The sequence below is a fragment of the Alosa pseudoharengus genome, unplaced genomic scaffold (genome assembly GCF_046254945.1).
Source record: "Alosa pseudoharengus isolate Yale_2024_CS ecotype anadromous, Long Island Sound unplaced genomic scaffold, YU_APseudo_1.1 YU_APseudo_1.1_scf_3, whole genome shotgun sequence".
Classification (NCBI taxonomy): domain Eukaryota; kingdom Metazoa; phylum Chordata; class Actinopteri; order Clupeiformes; family Clupeidae; genus Alosa; species Alosa pseudoharengus.
Window position 1 is genome coordinate 29,156,271 of NW_027468718.1, and position 17,246 is coordinate 29,173,516.

The following is a 17,246-nucleotide window of genomic DNA, read 5'->3' on the forward strand; positions in this document are numbered from 1 at the left end:
GCTACCACCACCACCACCACCACGCCACACACGCCGCACCCATCGCGTACTCGTCCAACACAATGGAGGCAAACACGGAGGCCAGTCACTTTAGTTTACCACTTAAATCTCTCCAGCTGATCCAATAAGCCCGCTCAATGAGGCGAAGCTAATAATCCTGCCGACATGACAACACACATCAAGGGCTGGAATAAAACAAACTGCTCTTCGCTTGCCCTCCTGGCCTTCTCTCTTTCTCTCTCTCTCTCTCTCATGCATCCCTCTCTCTCTCACGCCCTCTTTCTCAATCTCTTCTCAACCCTCTCCCTTGCTCTCTCTCTCTCTCTCGTGCCTTTCTCTCCCGTAACCGATTTATGTCTCCAGTTTGGGCACACTCTAGTCTGACCACCCAGTGAAAGCCACACTGCCTTTTACAACACTGCAGTGCTGTTGCTTCAGTCTTCATCTAGTTTAGGGTGCAGTCTTTAGAATATCAGAAGTATATTCACTGCTAGACCAGATCCACACATAATATACTGTATTGACACACACAGTATACAACACACACATGCATGTGTTACAACACGTATTGCATTGTGCTGTGCTGTGCTGTGCTGTGCTGTGCTGTGCTGTGCTGTGCTGTGCTGTGTTGTGTTGTGTTGTGTTGTGTTGCTTGTGAGTGTGTCTGCTGAATCTCAAGGTCCCTCTCCTGGTGCGGATCTTTGTCAGATGGTGGGATCTCAGGGTTTGATGTCTTTATTCCCTGTATTGTCTCGTATTAGCAGTGCTGTTCCATTTGGCCCAACTCATCTGGGAATGGGCTGAATTAGATTACAGGCCCTGGAAAATGGGCATCGATTGGCAAGGAAGTCAATGATAATCTTGTTGGAGCCGTTTCAGTGCGCCACTGGCTAGTACCATGTCGGTGTTTTATTCATGGTTCTGAGCTTCACGTATTTGTGTACATGTGCGTGTATGCGTGCATGTGTGTGTGTGTGTGTGTTCATGGACTCACTCTACCATTCCCTATGGCATTGTCCCCCTCCCTCAGAGACCCTCTAGTGAAGGTCACTCCAAGCCTTGCCCTGCCCAAGACCCCCACACAGTGCTGAGCTCAGTCCCAGTACTTGGGCTGCTGCAGAGAGGAGAGGAGAGGAGAGGAAAGAAGGGTAGGGGAGAAGAGCAGAGATGAGAGGAAGGTAGGGGTGAAGAGCAGAGAGTAGAGGAGAGGAGGGTAGGAGAGAAGAGCAGAGAGGAGAGGAGGAGAGGAGAGGAGGGTAGGAGAGAAGAGCAGAGAGGAGAGGAGGAGAGGAGAGGAGGGTAGAGGAAAAGAGCAGAGAGGAGAGGAGGAGAGGAGAGGAGGGTAGAGGAGAAGAGCAGAGGGAGGGTAGGAGAGAAGAGCAGAGAGGAGAGGAGGGTAGGAGAGAAGAGCAGAGAGGAGAGGAGGAGAGGAGAGGAGGGTAGAGGAGAAGAGCAGAGAGGAGAGGAGAGAGATGTGGGGAGCTCCTGCTCTGGCTCTGTCTCCACGCTGCCCCAGGAACTCATTAGGAGGGAGATGAGTCATCATCTCTACTCCAGTGTGTAGTGTAGTGTAGTGGTAAAGCTGTGATCATGCTGGTGCAGCTGGTCTGAAACACACACACACACACACACACACACACACACACAAATGCAACACAGTACAGTACAGAGCACATGCACAGTACAGTATACAGTGCACACACACACACACTCACACATACACACCTGTACACACGCACAGGGCACAGGCAGGCGATATTTCACTGCATCTTAAGATGCTGCAGTTACACCTGAGCATGCACCGAGCATAACTGCTCTCTCAGGCAGTGTCACAGTCACACCGAGTAATAAAGTGCTTTTGGAAAAAAACTAATGAGCAGCTAATTAGAGCCAGACTGTCAGCGATTTGGGTCCAGTTGTAATGAATGGGCCATAATGTGTGCTTCTCTGGACAAACACGGCTCACATTTATGATGTGCAATAGGGAGTGAGAGCAAAGTGTTAGTTGTTCTAATATACTGCCAAGTCAGGCTTAAAGTGACCATGAATAAAACATCCCCTTAATTTAATCTTTTTAGCCAAGCGCACGCTCCATTAAATAGTGTTATGTCTGTAAAGTGGGCATAATTCAGAATGATGCCTCGAGGTGGAGGCCTCTTGGGCCACTGAGGCACGCAGAAAAAAGAGACATTACTGTACGGAGAGGTAACGTTAGGGTCTCATTTTCAAAAGAACTGAGACAGGCTTTAGTAGTTAGGAAAATTTCTAAGCTACGATTCCAGTCAAATACCTCATGTTCGCCTTATTCATATTTTAAGTGTGGTCATTCATTAAACATGTGTTTGGATTTTTGGTACATGCATGGATTATAACTCAATGTTTAGTGAATTGATGCAATGGGTCAATCTGACTTTATGGTCTCAGTTGACTTCTGGGTGGAAGAAAAGTCTGAGTGGAAGAGAGTCTGGTATCCAGGCTACTGTAGTATGACAAATCCGGCAATTACCGATGTGAGCACTTATGTGCAATGATGGAATAATGCAATGTTATCAATAGTATGTAGTATGACATGACAGGTGTCATAAAGTTAGATGTCATGGCATGAAGCTGCCATAGTATTATAAAACTGTCAGAGTTGTTTTGAATATGAGCCATTACAGTAAATAGACACTTTGAAGCTTGTAATGAAATGCTTTGACAGTGTATGTCATGTTCACTGAGACACCTGAGGGTTTATAGAGGGTTCATATGAAGTACAAGCAACAGCAATGGCTTATTCTTAGATATAGAACTGCCTTATGCCTGTGAGTCTTCTCATACCCCCCTGACCCCACTCCAAGGGTCAAGGGTTTCTTTATCTTGAATATCACGTTCCATTACTCGGAAAATATGCTCCATAAAAATGCCATTTACGTTTTCCAGGAAGTTGTTACAAACATTACACAAACCTGTCCCAGTCCTTTATCATAATTGACATCTCTAACTTACCCACAAAGGCAGGCAGGTGGCCTCACTGGAATGGAGCCCACACCAAAGCCATGCTTCATTTAGCGGTGGAGCCATTAAGCAGCGGTGCAGTTGTCCCGCATTCTGATTCTAGATAACCGCTCATCAGTATGTTGTCTGGGCTCCTCTGCCAAGTCATTGTTACGCAGCAACACAAAGTTCTGTTACGCGGCCACACAAAGCTCTGTTACGCGGCCACACAAAGTTCTGTTACGCGGCCACACAAAGCTCTGTTACGCGGCCACACAAAGCTCTGCGTCCTCTGAGGTCTGACCTCTGCTAGAAATAGACCTTGCTGGGCCGCACACAAATCTAATATAGATGCCTGCTCACTGGTGCACACCAAGCTGTTTGTGTAGAGTGTGAAGCCAGTGTTGGTGTTTACTTATTGGAGGATGTACTATCTAAGATATTTGTTTGTGTGTGTGGTTTTTTTTTTTAAAGAAAGTCAGTCAGTAATTACAGTCTGAAGTCAGAGGCAATATCGTAGACAATCTAAGCAGTAACTTACATCAGTGTTAATGAACTGAAGTAAAAGTAAAAGTATAACTACACACACACAGGTGCACAGGCATACACCCCCCCCCCCCACACACACACACACACACACATACAAACACACACACACACACGCACACACACACATATATTTGCAAGTCTTGGATAAATCATGTGCACGTAGAGTTGAGGTTGTTTTTAGTCTTTTGTTTTTAGAGTTGGTTCCCACTGGTTAAACCCATTAGCTTAGGCAAGACATGAAGGCTGTCTAAATCTAAGAAACAAACTCTAATGATTTGCTGATTCTCTGCTATGATGTGGTTAATGATCTGTCTCTGTGTGTGTGGTGTGTCTCTGTGTGTGTCGCTGCACTCAGTGCCTCCAGTGCTGTCTGTGCCCCAGCAGTCCTTCAACGCCACAGCTGACTACCTGGAGTCGGTCACCCTCACCTGTCGCGCCTACGGCTCCCCTGAACCGGATGTCACCTGGTACAGGTATGGTCACTGCACACACACACATACTCACTCACACATACACACACACACACACACACACACACACACACACACACACACACACACACACACACACACACTGTGAAATGATATTGCTCTGACTGATACATCTGATTATCTTCCCAAGCACTTAACATGCAAAAACACACCCATAGAATAGGCTACCCTTCTGTTTACATATATATAAATTATAAATCTATTTGGATTATTTGAATATAATAGCAGTTCAAATATTTGTTATAGTGATATGAGTTGCAGTCCAAAGGTTAAGCACACAGGAGATATTGTTCTCCCTCTGAGCCACATCAAATGAAATAATAGCAGAAGCAGCGCCTCCATAATTTGCTGTGCTTTAAGAAATCAGGGTGACAGAGGTTGAAGTGTGGAGCAGAGGGATCGGGGCCAGAGATGACGCCCCTTGGCTGTAAAATCAGCCATTTTGATTTGGGTGTTAATGTGGGGGGCCGCGACTGACAGCGGTCAATGTGTTGATTACAGGCTCTCAATCAGAGTAATTACCCCTAGTGCGATGGGAGTGACAGCCTGATGAAACGGATGCGGGTGGGTGGGAGATGGAGAGAGAGAGAGTATACATGCGCTGACCTTTTACGAATGCACTCAATGAAGGGTGTCGCTACACAACAGAGAGAGAGAGGGAAAAACAGAGGGAACAGAAGAGGAAGAGAGGGAGGGGCAAGCAAAGCAAGTTGCTGTTTATGGCAGTGTAGCACTGATCAGCACAGCTTTTTCTCTCCTTCTTGTTGTCCTTATAAGCCTTTGCTTTAGGTATTTGGCCAGTGTGCAAGGAAAATATGATATCATGTTTCTCAAATATTTTCTGAGCCATTGTAGAGAAACAGTTACATATTCAATCATCTGTTTCATGAGCACGAGTGCTGAAGAGCAGGATGGATGGCACGGGCCGTGTGGCCCTACGACTTCTCCATGATTAGTCCACATGCCTGCCGCAGACTAAATCTCCAACCTCTGAACCTCTCAAAAAACTCAAACAAGTGATTGAAGTGGCCATACAGAGGGTCCTGCCCACCCCCCAAAAAAGTCCTAGTGGCTGGGCTCTGCATGTGGCCCTTGTGGCTGTTGACCCCTCCGCTCCAAACGGACCACTTTAATGGAGATCACTCCACGAGGCCCTCCACAGCAGCTGCACCTCCCCCTGGCCTCTCAGCCAATCTCCCCTGAAAGCCCTTTTGAATCGGGAGCCGGACAATGAGCTGCACTCTAATGGCTGCAGGTTCAGAGAGGCCGGGCGAAAACTCGCTCGGAATATTTTGAACTCCAACTTTGCAAAAGTTTTTCTTTTATGTAATTTGGCTAGATGTGTAACCAGTTATAGATTTACTCCTGGCTGTGAAAAGACTTCCATTTGGCGCAGCGCAGGGCTGCCCTGGAAATTGCAGATAACAAATTGCAGTACAATAAAAGCGTCATTTATTTTGCGATTGCTCATAGGCAGCCAACTCCCCAGACAGTGAAAGGTACATAGTTAGAATGTCAAGCAAGGTGCAACGTCTCAACATGTATAGCCTATGTGACACATTGGATTTAAGGAGGTTTTTCTCAGTGAGCTATTGCCTAGTGGCGAATAGTTCAGAATGACATGTGTGCTTTGTGGCTTGTGTGTGTGTTTGGCGTGTGGGTCTGTGTGTCTGTGCGCTGAATCCTCCTGGGATTTTTTTTTAGTTTCTTCTTATTTTCTGTGCATCCATCAATTTCTTCTCTCAGATATTTCTCATTTCCTCTTCTCTCTTTCTGTGACCTGAATTATGGTCCAAAACTCCCACTGCAGCTGTTTTAAGCCTGCATTCCCAACCAGCCCACTTATCATAGTGTACAATACAAATAAAAGAAGCCCTCTACAAAAGAAGCCCTCTAGAAATCTCTACATCATTTCAAAACTCTAAAAATGCACAATGCAGTCATGTTGTTGCTGTAATAACTATGTTCTGTGTGTACATTAGTACAGTGTATGGTACAGTATGGGTCTTTTATATGTTTTATTGGGGTGCTCATTTATTTCTTCTATCCAAATGTGACAGCTAAGAGCAATGAATCTGTGTTTGTGATGGTAAGTATCATATTTCCTGGGAACTCAATAAGACAGATTGATGAAATAAATAAATAAATAGCTATGAACAAATAAATAAAGCTATGAACACAGAGCAACCTACTTCTCTCCTCAGTGCTGCTGACAACGCCATGCCACAGTATCCACCTGGCACAGTTTGTGACGTGCCTAGCATGTCTGGACCGGAATGTCAAGATGTAATCTTGTGTGAAATGAAACTTTTGGTGAACTTTAGTGTCACTATTTCATGTCATATCAGAACTAAGTCTTGGAAGTGTGAGTTTTGCATGGTAGGTTTTGTTTGGCACAGAAGAACAATGCTGCTTGCAAAAGTCTTGATTTTTGTCTCATCAATCTTGGCTGAATCAACTTGGCTGAATCATTTCGGATCTCCAGATCTTCTTTTAAGATTAAAAGACTAGCAGTATTTTAAGATCTTAAGTGAAGATAAGACATATGAGACAACATTTGGCAAATTATGTTAAATTGAGCTAAGTTCCCTCTGTGGATGCCTGTGTGTGCAGGAAAGGGGTGGAACTGCAAGAATCTGAGCAGTACGCCATCCGAGCCCGCGGCACGAGTCTGACCATCCGGAACATCCGGAAGGGCGACGGAGGCCCCTACAAGTGTAAGGCCTCCAACAAGGCTGGGGAGGTAGACCGGGAGCTGTTCCTGAAAGTCTTCGGTGAGAAAGCCCATTTTCATTGATATGAAAAAGCACAACGCCTGTGTGTGTGTGTGTGTGTGTGTGTGTGTGTGTGTGTGTGTGTGTGTGTGTGTGTGTGGTACATGAAGATATTCCAGTAGAATGAATTCACGTCTCAGATTGATTCCAGCAGCATATCTACGCCAGCTGAAGTATTAATATCACAGGATATTAAAAGCGTTATGACTATGTCTGGACTCAGTAATATGACCTGAAATGGAATGGCTGAATGATCGGTTTCTCAAAGGACTAACTTCAACAGACAGGTGCTGTTTATAACCAGAATCATCATCTTATAAATGTGCAATGAAAGGCAAGGAGTGTGGCCGGTCATTTCACATATCCGTCAACAGGATTTTTCTTCTGAGTGACCACACAGAGACACCTCAATAAACTGACTGAAACCATTCTGTATCTCAGAACATGCTCAGACAGGCAAATATCCTGTCAATCCACCAGCCATGGCCAGCTCCTCGCTCCACACACACACACACACACACACACACACACACACACACACACACACACACACACACACACACACACACACAGACAAAGCGTAAGTGTGGCGATGTTTCTGTCTCATAAACAGGGCTCTAAATAATTTAACATAAAACAGGAGAGACATCCTTTATGGCCAAGAATTTCAATTTGGGTTTTCATGAAGCTGCCAGCCTTTCTGCTGATTATTCCGATAGGGCCTTGTCTCCTCTTCAATGTATGGAGATTTATTCTGTAGTCATCAGAATCCTTTCAATGTGCAAGCAAAGGGGATTCTTCGGCGCTCTTCATTTAAATGAATCCCCACGTTATTGGAGAGGAGTTTTGTTTTTGCAGAGCGCGGTGGGCAGCGTGGTTGTAACTTTCTTTTATGACCCCTGTCAGCGTGAAAGATAGAAGGAAGCACTGCAGGGTTGTGGTGTGTTTTTTTTTTTGTCACGCCTAGTTAGGCAAAGCTTTTTAGGGAGTCTGTCTGCCCACACGCACTCTGATGTCCAGCCAGAGTGGCTGGACCCACGCTAGGCATAGGCTTTCTGAAGGCGTCCCCTGTCTCATGCTGCTATGGATGTATTGATATATTGACACTTTTTTGTGTCAATTGCAAGCTTTAATTACTTTCCACTTTGTAGTTCCTAAAAGCAATATAGTGTGTGTTAGTTCTGGCATTCAGTCAATATGCTGTTGTTGAGGATAGTAAAGTGGTGTTAGTATTTGCTGCACACTACTGTCTTTCTGCCTTTGCATGCATGCAGATTGATGTTGTTCTATAAATATGGTAGAAGGAGTTGTCAAATGTGGTACATATGTGGGTTTCGCAGCTTAAAGTCAGCGCTGTGTGAAATATGGAATCCTTGGAGGATTAGTCATGAATGTTGCAGAACAACTTCCTTACCACAATGCCTTTCAACTTCTCGCCACTCTTGTAGGAGTGGGAAAGTTGTTTCTGTTTTCTCCGGCAAGGTCCAGTCCTGCAGGCTTCCAGTCTTCACAGTAATCCCCACTATCAGCAGAGCAGAGTAGAGAGAGAGAGAGAGACAGAGAGAGAGAGAGCACACAAAGCTGTTAACAGTGGGAGTGAGAGAGAGACAGAATGAGGGAAAGAGAGAGAAAGAGGGGAAAAGGAAAAGCTATACACTACGTGCCGAATGTGCGTCGGAGCTGAGGGGGCCATTATGTCTCGCTGTTGTCACGCAGGGGCCTCGGATACAAATCTGTTTTCCATTATTTGGAAATGACTCGCTGCAACTCCGTTAGCGTCAGGGGGCCCCCCTATGGGAGTGGCGACGCTAATGTATATTTATCAGGTTAACAGCCGAGAGGTAACATCCCCGCCAGAGCATCACTTCACCTGGAGGAGCCAGAGCTATTGTACATCAATTACCCTACTAATAAGCTGAATGCCATAACAGCAGGCTTTATCTAGAACAAGGGTTTTTTCCTCCCTCTCTCTCTTTCTCTCTATCTCTTCTTTTTTTGGTCTATATGGGAGGAGAGAGGATCATAAGTATTCACGCGGCGTGCCATCTCAGTAGCACTCGGGCTCACCTGGGAAGAGGAGATGTACCGTATGGAATTAATCTGGAGTGCGCCACATGTGGCCGTCTGTATCAACAACCGTGGCCGGCAACGCCTGCGGACTGCCAAAGCACTCCGTCTGACTCAGGGGCAGTGGGGAAGCCAGGCCTCTTCTTCTTTTTTTGCTCGCCGGGAAGACTCCGATTGCTCAGATGTTAGTGCGCCACATGGGTGAAGGATAAGCCGCCAAAAAGGTCTGATTAAAGGCAATCAAAGGAGAAGAGGGCTTTTATAGCGGCAAATCACTTATTCAGTGTGTCTCTGTCCCTGCTGTCTGTTTCATCATGGCCTCTGATTTTTTTTGCTAGTCTGATTTATTTTGCATTCATCTGTCCATCTATTTTCTCTTCCTCTCCCGCCCTCTGTCCACACTCCTTTTTTTCTCCTCATTCATCATATCCCGCCATCTCTGCGTCTTACCTGGATGTTTTTCTACTCCATCCCTCTGCCTCACCCTCCTGTCTCTCCCCGTCTGTGTTCTGTAGTCCCGCCGCACATCACCAAGCTGCGCAACGTGACCGCGGTGGAGGGCAGCGCTGCCATGATCGCCTGCAAGGCCGAGGGCGAGCCGCTGCCCGAGATCATCTGGAGGAGAGCCAGCGACGGTCAGACCTTTGCCGATGAGGATGAGGTGACACACACACACACACACACACACACAATGTCCCTCACTGTACTCTCCTCAGTCTCCACACACAGTTATACTGTAATGCCATCAGTGAGGAATGGCCCTCTGGAAGCCTTGTAGCCTGTATGTAGTCTGCAGAATATTGGATTTGAATATGTTTTCTTTCCCCATGTCTAGAAAGTCTTGTCTTTGTATCACATTTGAGGTTAAAATGTTTATTCAATGGTAAATGGGCATATAGTTCTACATATTACATTTCAACAGCACATTCTGTACAGAGACATAATCTAGATAGTCAGCAGAAAGTAGCTGTTTCCACTGTGATATTGTCCCATTGAGTATTGATTCCCCAGCGCCTCAATCTATGACTGGGAAAGCTTGTTGAAACTGCTGTGTTGGGGTGTGGGATAGGGGTATTTTGTTCGCCTGGCTTCTCTCTCTTTGTTCGGAGTTTCTGTCTGCCACCTGCACTTACTTACAAATTGTGCATTACAACACGGAATACCCACATCACTCAACCATCCAGGCAATTACTCATGGGAATAGGAGGAGTAGTAGTAATCAGTAATAGCATCTACCACAGACCACATGTCTTCAGACCACATGGCTTCTTGTATAATCACTAGCTACAAGCACCCCTCTCCTCCTTCATGTCACTGTCTATTTTCTCCTTGAAACACACGATTGAAGAGTGATTCCCATAATACGATGGATACACATGTTGGGATATGGTGATAAGCCAGCCACGCGTCTGCCATAGTAATCCTCATTCAAGTCATACACATTCAAAGGAACAATAAGACAAGTTCACACAGGGGCCTGATAGGCAGCTGCACTCCGCTTGAGAACACCTTATTGTGTATCCGGCCCTTTCCGCCTGAGAACACCTTATTGTGCATCCGGCCCTTTCCGGCTGCCAAAAGAATGAGATGGAGGAAGGGGCGTAATGATGAATATGATGATTATCTAAATAGCTGTATTTAGGCTATTAGAATGAAGATGTGAGAACCAGATGCATCCAGATAGAGCCATGAACTACGCTGATTGTTAGAGTAGTAAGCGGATATGCACACAATCACTCTCACTCACACACAAACACACATGTATAGCTCCCCATAGACTCAGCACACACTTAATGGCAGATAAAGTCAATGGGCAGCCGTGGCCCACTGGTTAGCACTCTGGACTTGTAACCGGAGGGTTGCCGGTTCGAGCCCTGACCAGTGGGACGCGGCTGAAGTGCCCTTGAGCAAGGCACCTAACCTCTCACTGCTCCCCGAGCGCCGCCGATGTAGCAGGCAGCTCACTGCGCCGGGATTAGTGTGTGCTTCACCTCACTGTGTGTTCACTGTGTGCTGTTTGTGTTTCACTAATTCACCGATTGGGTTAAATGCAGAGACCAAATTTCCCTCACGGGATCAAAAAAGTATGTATACTTATACTTAAAGGATGGACTGTTAATGTTTATCCAAGCACAGTCAGTGTTCTCACATTATAATACAGTCACACTTGGAAATTATTTATGCCCAAAGGCTCACACACACACACACACACTCACGCAGAGATGAAGTATGGATTGTTTTTGCAGCAGTCTCAGTAGGGCTTGATGACTTTACAAAGAAATTCACAGCTATTCTTTTTTTTGTTGCTAGCAAAATAGAAAAGACACATTAGATATTACTCTTGAATTGGGTTCTCTTTTTATTCCTCTTTTTTCACCGCTGTCAGCGTCTCATCAGTTTCTCCTTGAAACGCATGTTTGAAGAGTGGCTCCCATTACACCGAGACAGATAAACACGTCAGTAGTTCTTGACAAATGAAGCCGGTTGCCTTGATAGCGAAGCTCCTGTGGCACCATAAATATCCCACTGTAATTCACATTCAGAGAACATATACAGTATACTGTGCCCACACCATGGGGTACTTTATTATGTATCCACAAACAAAGATGCTGAATGCGATCTAACATACCGTAGATCAATAGTGACATTGGTCATCATAATATTTGCAGGTGTCATATGATGTTCTCAGACCTAAAGTATGTCGATGGTATAGTTATTAGTCTAGACCTAAAGTATGTCAATGGTATAGTTATTAGTCTAGACCTAAAGTATGTCAATGGTATAGTTATTAGTCTAGACCTAAAGTATGTCGATGGTATAGTTATTAGTCTAGATCTAAAGTATGTTAATGGTATAGTGATTAGTCTTGACTTGAAGATGGGACATCAGCCAAAGTGTTTAAGTAAATAGGACATTTTACTGCTGCTGGTGCACTCTAAAGAGTCTTTCCGAATTCATAACAGAACCTTAACGTGCATCTAAATCTCTCCCGATGATGTTTCAAATTCTTACTTTGTGACATCCGAAACATTCGTTTTAAATGCTCTGTACTGCATAAGGCACACAGCCAAACTGCATTGTATATGAAAGTGTGAGGCAAAGGAAGCTCATAGTGGGTAAAGTATCCATGACAAATATCTTATAGATCCACGCCAAATAACATATACCTCAAAAGCGAGGCACGTGTATGTCTTTGGGAGTCCTTTTGTCAATTTCTTAAATGCAAAGCTGTGGAGGAGGCAACATAATTCAGACACCCACACAAGGACACACACACTCTCACACTCACACAGGCACTTTCATCGTTCGTGGCTTCACAGATACTGTATCTGAAGGCCAAATAGCCTTGCAGTCGTGGCCCATGCATTACCTGTGCACCCACAAGCGCACACAGGACTACATGAAAGCAGCCTTCGTACCGACGGAGTCTGCCCAGCAGCCAGCCGAATTAAGTGTGTTTTCTGTGTGCGTGGGAGAATGGCGTGTGTGAGATAAGGGCCTTCAGTCGCATCGGTCATGCATCCAAACCTGCACTCCATCATTATGCCTTAGCATAGCGCGGGGGAGAGAGAAGGAGGGAGCGGAGAGAGGAAGTGGAGGGAGTGAGAGAGAGAGGGAGGGAGAGGAGATGTAGAATAGAAGAGGGGGGGGGGGGGCGAGCGATAGTAGGAGGAAAAGCTGTCAAAGATCGTTAGAATGCCATGAAAGGCTGGTTGTTAAGGCAACAACAATGGCGGCAAATGGAAGTGCTCCATAGAGGTAGGAGAGAGGGAGGTGGAGAGAGGAAGGTGGAGTGAGGGGGACTGCAGAGTCGAGAAGGGAGGGTGGGGGTGGGGGGGCTCCTGACGGAGGATCTTAATGAGCACTTTCAGCCACCCGCTGTCCTGGGAGCGATTAGAAAGGCCTGCATCTCAGGGAGATGGGAGCAACCGCTACAGAGAGAGAGAGAGAGAGAGAGAGAGAGAGAGAGTTTATGAGATGGAGAGGGGGGTGCTGAGACTCAATGCTCAATCACTTCATTTTCCACATTACACAGTCCCCATGACTTGGGATGGCTTTTGTGTGTGTTTTTATTATTGGGAGAGTGTGTTGGTGTGGATCAGGCTTGCGTAGTCCCAGCTTGCATTATCTCTGCAAATTGGATAGGAAGCGTAGGACAGGCAGAGAGCACTAAACTAGCGTGCGCTCCCAGTATCTCTGATGTGCAGCAGAATCCCTGACGCTGCTCTCACCAGCCAGACATATGAACGCCGGGTGGTGTTTGGATTTGTCGTCAACTCATCACAGCACTAACCAGACTCGCTGGCCAACATTTGTCATTTTCACATTCAATGAACGCTATAGGAGAGTAGCCATCTGCAAGCAGCCATCTGAACGCAGACGGCTACTCTCCTTTAGCATTCATTGACTGTGGTTTGTGCTGCATTCGTTAATCGACTTGTTAGGCTTTCCTTCAAAATAGCAGCGACAAGAAGACAGCTAAGATAGGCTAAAAAACACACCCTTCGGAAAATAATCTTTCAAAACACAACGTTTACAATAATTTGATTTGTCTGTAGAAAAGTTCACCACACTACCATAAAAGTGTCATTCTATTTTGAACATTGTCTTTGACATGACGTCTATGCCCTTTGCATTTGCATTGTAAGACAATTTGGTGCAAACGACTGTCTTGCTCAAAACTGCACCAATTCACATAATTATGCTCTCAAACAACTGTTTGAACAACACAACAACACGTTACATTTATATGGTGCTTTTCTCAACACTCAAAGCGCTTCACAAGGAACGGGGGGCCTCACTTGAAAAATTGAAAACTTGAATGAAAAATTATAACTTAAAATGTTCAAGCATCCAGATTATAGCTATGTTAATAATGTTTGTAAGAAACCAAACTGTTTACATCCGTCAAGATTTCAGCGAGATAAAAGTATTTGTGTTCGTGCAGATCACTCACCATACATCAGGTACCACAGAGTCCACCAGATAGCTTGCCTGTGACAAGATGGTCGCCGGTGATGCCGTTAGAGACTCCGCCATAAGACATCTAGCCTTTATTATGTGTATCTATGGTAGCACCCACCTCGGTGATGCACGGCAGCCATTATGCGCCAGAATGCTCACTCACAACACACCAGCTTGAGGTGGAGAGTGAGCTAGTGAATAAGCCAGTTACACCGGAAGATGATTAAGGGCCTAGATTGATGAGTCAGGTTGGGAGTTTAGCCATGATGCACTTGGAGGGCCATGGGATCTTCAATAACCACAGTGAGTCAGGACCTCGGTTTGCCGTCTCATCCGAAGGACTTTCCAGAACCTGTTAGCTTCTGGAAATAGACTCTAGGTTGTTTTTGCTCAGGAACATTCCTTTAACTGTTCCTGTCACATTACACATCTGATTATACATGTCTGTTCACAAGACAATTTGTGTTTCTGGAATGTTACATGTTCTACACTGAAACACCATTGAAAATGCTGTTCCAAGGTTCATGTATTAAAAAATCAATCTCTGGATTGAAAAAAATGTAGCAATATTGTCAACACATTATCAACACTAATCAATGGCTTTTGTATCCCTCTCTCTCTCTCTCTCTCTCTCTCTCTCTCTCTCTCTGTGTGTAGAGCAAACAAACAAACAAAAAAGACAAAGATGGGCACGTGGAAGTCCGTGGTCGCCATGGGGAGTCCTTGTTGGTCATAGTGGGCGTGTCTCTGGCTGACCTGGGTCGCTTCGACTGTGAAGCCAAGAGCAGAATTGGAGGAAGTCAGAAGAGCATGTACCTGGACATAGAGTGTAAGGACACACACACACACACACACACACACACACACACACACACACACACACACACACACACACATACACATGTGCACACCTGCATGCATAAGTGTACATTCATATATGCATATACACCTAAAAAGACCTATACCATATCAACATATAAAGCCACAATATTTAAAAGATCGGAACATTCAAAACCTAAATCCTGTTCCTTAAATGAACAGCCCACACCCATCTAGCATGGCTTTATGCTCCGTAACCCAGAGCTACCCCCACCTCTGCCTATGAGGGATTGAGAGTGTGCCCCCCCCCCCCCCCCCCCTCTCTGCGGAGGTGCCGGGTGTTATCGCTCGCCTGTCACGGGTCGGTGACATTCAGCTAGAGGCCTGTCATGTCACATCTCTCCATGATGATGCCACAGCAGATTAACCAATCACACAGCATAACGCGCATGACATTGGCAGGACTAGGGGAACACGGCTGGGTGCCAGTGTGTGTGTGTGTGTGTGTGTGTGTGTGTGTGTGTGTGTGTGTGTGTGTGTGTGTGTGTCTGTGGAGAGGACGCTCCGATAGGGGTGCTAATGAACTCAATCATTCAGTCCCAAAGGCACAGATCTGACACCTAACCCAGCACCAATCCCTCTAATGGTGCTCTGTGTGTGACAGAGAGAGCAGGACAGAGAGAGGGAGAGGTGGAGTGGGATAGAGAGAGATAGAGAGATGGAGAGAGAGGTGGAGGGTGGGAAAAAGAGGAGAAATGAGAAGACAAGATGGAAAATGGAGAGAGGAAACAAACAGGCTAATAGATGAATAAATAGATGAAAAAGTGATGGCAGTTATCGTGCTATCCTGTGGTTTGCCTGTGTGACCTCTGGGTCAGCTTGGTTTTGCACCATACATGATCCCCCACAGCTGCAGCCAGACAGAAAGCCAGAAACTAAAGGAGGCTAACACTAATCGTGTTTTTGTAATCGTGTTGCATCTCGTTTCTACTTGAATGTAATGAGTCAGTATGCTGATGTAGTTTTGCTTTATGGCGTGTTTATGACTCACTCTTTGTGGTCATACATCACTCTTTTTGTACATTTCCTCGCAGACGCCCCAAAGTTCCAGACCAATCACACCATATTTTACTCGTGGGAGGGGAACCCCGTGAACATCAGCTGTGACGCCATGTCCAACCCGCCGGCCACCATCCTGTGGAGGAGAGAGAAGCTGACCATCCCCAGCGAGGGCACGGGGAACATGCGCGTCCACAGCGCCCCCGGGAGGTCACTACTGGAGGTACCGCTCACCCCCACCCTGACACCTTGAATACATTAAAATTCGAATTCGAATTTCAAAGTTGCTTTATCAGCATAGCTATTAAGATTCAGTGTTGCCAAAGTATAAAGAACAAAACAAAGACTAAATATAAAAGACATCTACTCTGCACTGTCACACTCTAGCGTTTATCGTAATGTGTTAATTGCTGAAGTTAAATTTAGTCAACTTAAGATATCACTCACACCATCTTGGTAATCCCACTGTGCATTTACATTTACACAGCTCTTAAAGATGTTTGAATGACAGCACTAAACTCCTGCTGTTTCCACACAACTTTAAATGGACTGTCATTGACTATTCCATCTGGACTAACCTTTAAGTTATTGATAAGATAACCTTTCAAAGTAACAGTCTTATCTGTTTAATAATGTGTGCTCCCCCACAGTATTTAAAGTTGTGTGTTTCTGTGTATCTCATGAAAGTTTTTAATTGTATTTTTATCGTTCTCTTGTGATGTAGATAAGACAATTGGATTAAATGAATATCAAGAGAATCTCTCTCTCCATCCCTCCCTCCCTCCCTTTCTCTTGTCCTTGTCTTCCATAACTAAGAAACTGAATAACTACTATTAAAAACATTTATGTTGCCAAGCACTGACTGTAACCATTCTTTTCTTCCTCCAATCTACCTGTTGCCCCATCTTACTATCTTGCTTGCTTGTCTAGGTCACTCCCATGTCAGACAGGGATTTTGGCCGGTACAACTGCACAGCGCGCAACAACATTGGGATGCGCTTCCAGGAATTCATCCTGGCCCAGGCTGGTAAGTCAGACACAGTGTCTCTCTGTGTGTGTGTGTGTGTGTGTGTGTGTGTGTGTGTGTGTGTGTGTGTGTGTGTGTGTGTGTGTGTGTGTATGTATTTGTGTATAACTGACTAGACAGGGTGTGATATTGTTTGAATTAACCTCACTACATGTAGGCTGGATGTCTGACTCTCTGTCTATCCTGTAGGACTGTAAGAATGGGAACTAAGAATGGAAACTTAGTTTCATTCTCTCACACACTCTCACACAATCTCACATCACACACTCGTAGCCATATGGCAAGGATCACACTTACATTATCTAAATCTTTTCACACCCTCTCTCTCACTCGCACACACACACACACACGCACACACACACACACACACACACACACACACGGAGGGAGGACACTATGTGGGCTGTGTGTGCCGTTGTTCCACTCGAGGCAGCGCTGTGCTCAGGCTGCGCCGCTAATGGGACTGATGTCTCCGGAGCGCTGCCCGCTGGTGTGCTGAGGCGGGCTAAACAAGGTCAA

General features: G+C 45.5%; 1 protein-coding gene across 1 annotated transcript in view; it reads left to right on the forward strand.

The window, feature by feature from the left end:
• ncam2b (neural cell adhesion molecule 2b) overlaps positions 1-17,246 on the forward strand; it is a 58,523-nt gene that overhangs the window by 16,124 nt on the left and 25,153 nt on the right. The window contains exons 7-12 of the mRNA XM_076262816.1: positions 3,881-3,998; positions 6,630-6,790; positions 9,373-9,518; positions 14,480-14,651; positions 15,736-15,923; positions 16,631-16,727. Coding sequence (XP_076118931.1) covers positions 3,881-3,998; positions 6,630-6,790; positions 9,373-9,518; positions 14,480-14,651; positions 15,736-15,923; positions 16,631-16,727 — 882 coding nt within the window. The remainder of the gene's footprint in view (positions 1-3,880; positions 3,999-6,629; positions 6,791-9,372; positions 9,519-14,479; positions 14,652-15,735; positions 15,924-16,630; positions 16,728-17,246) is intronic.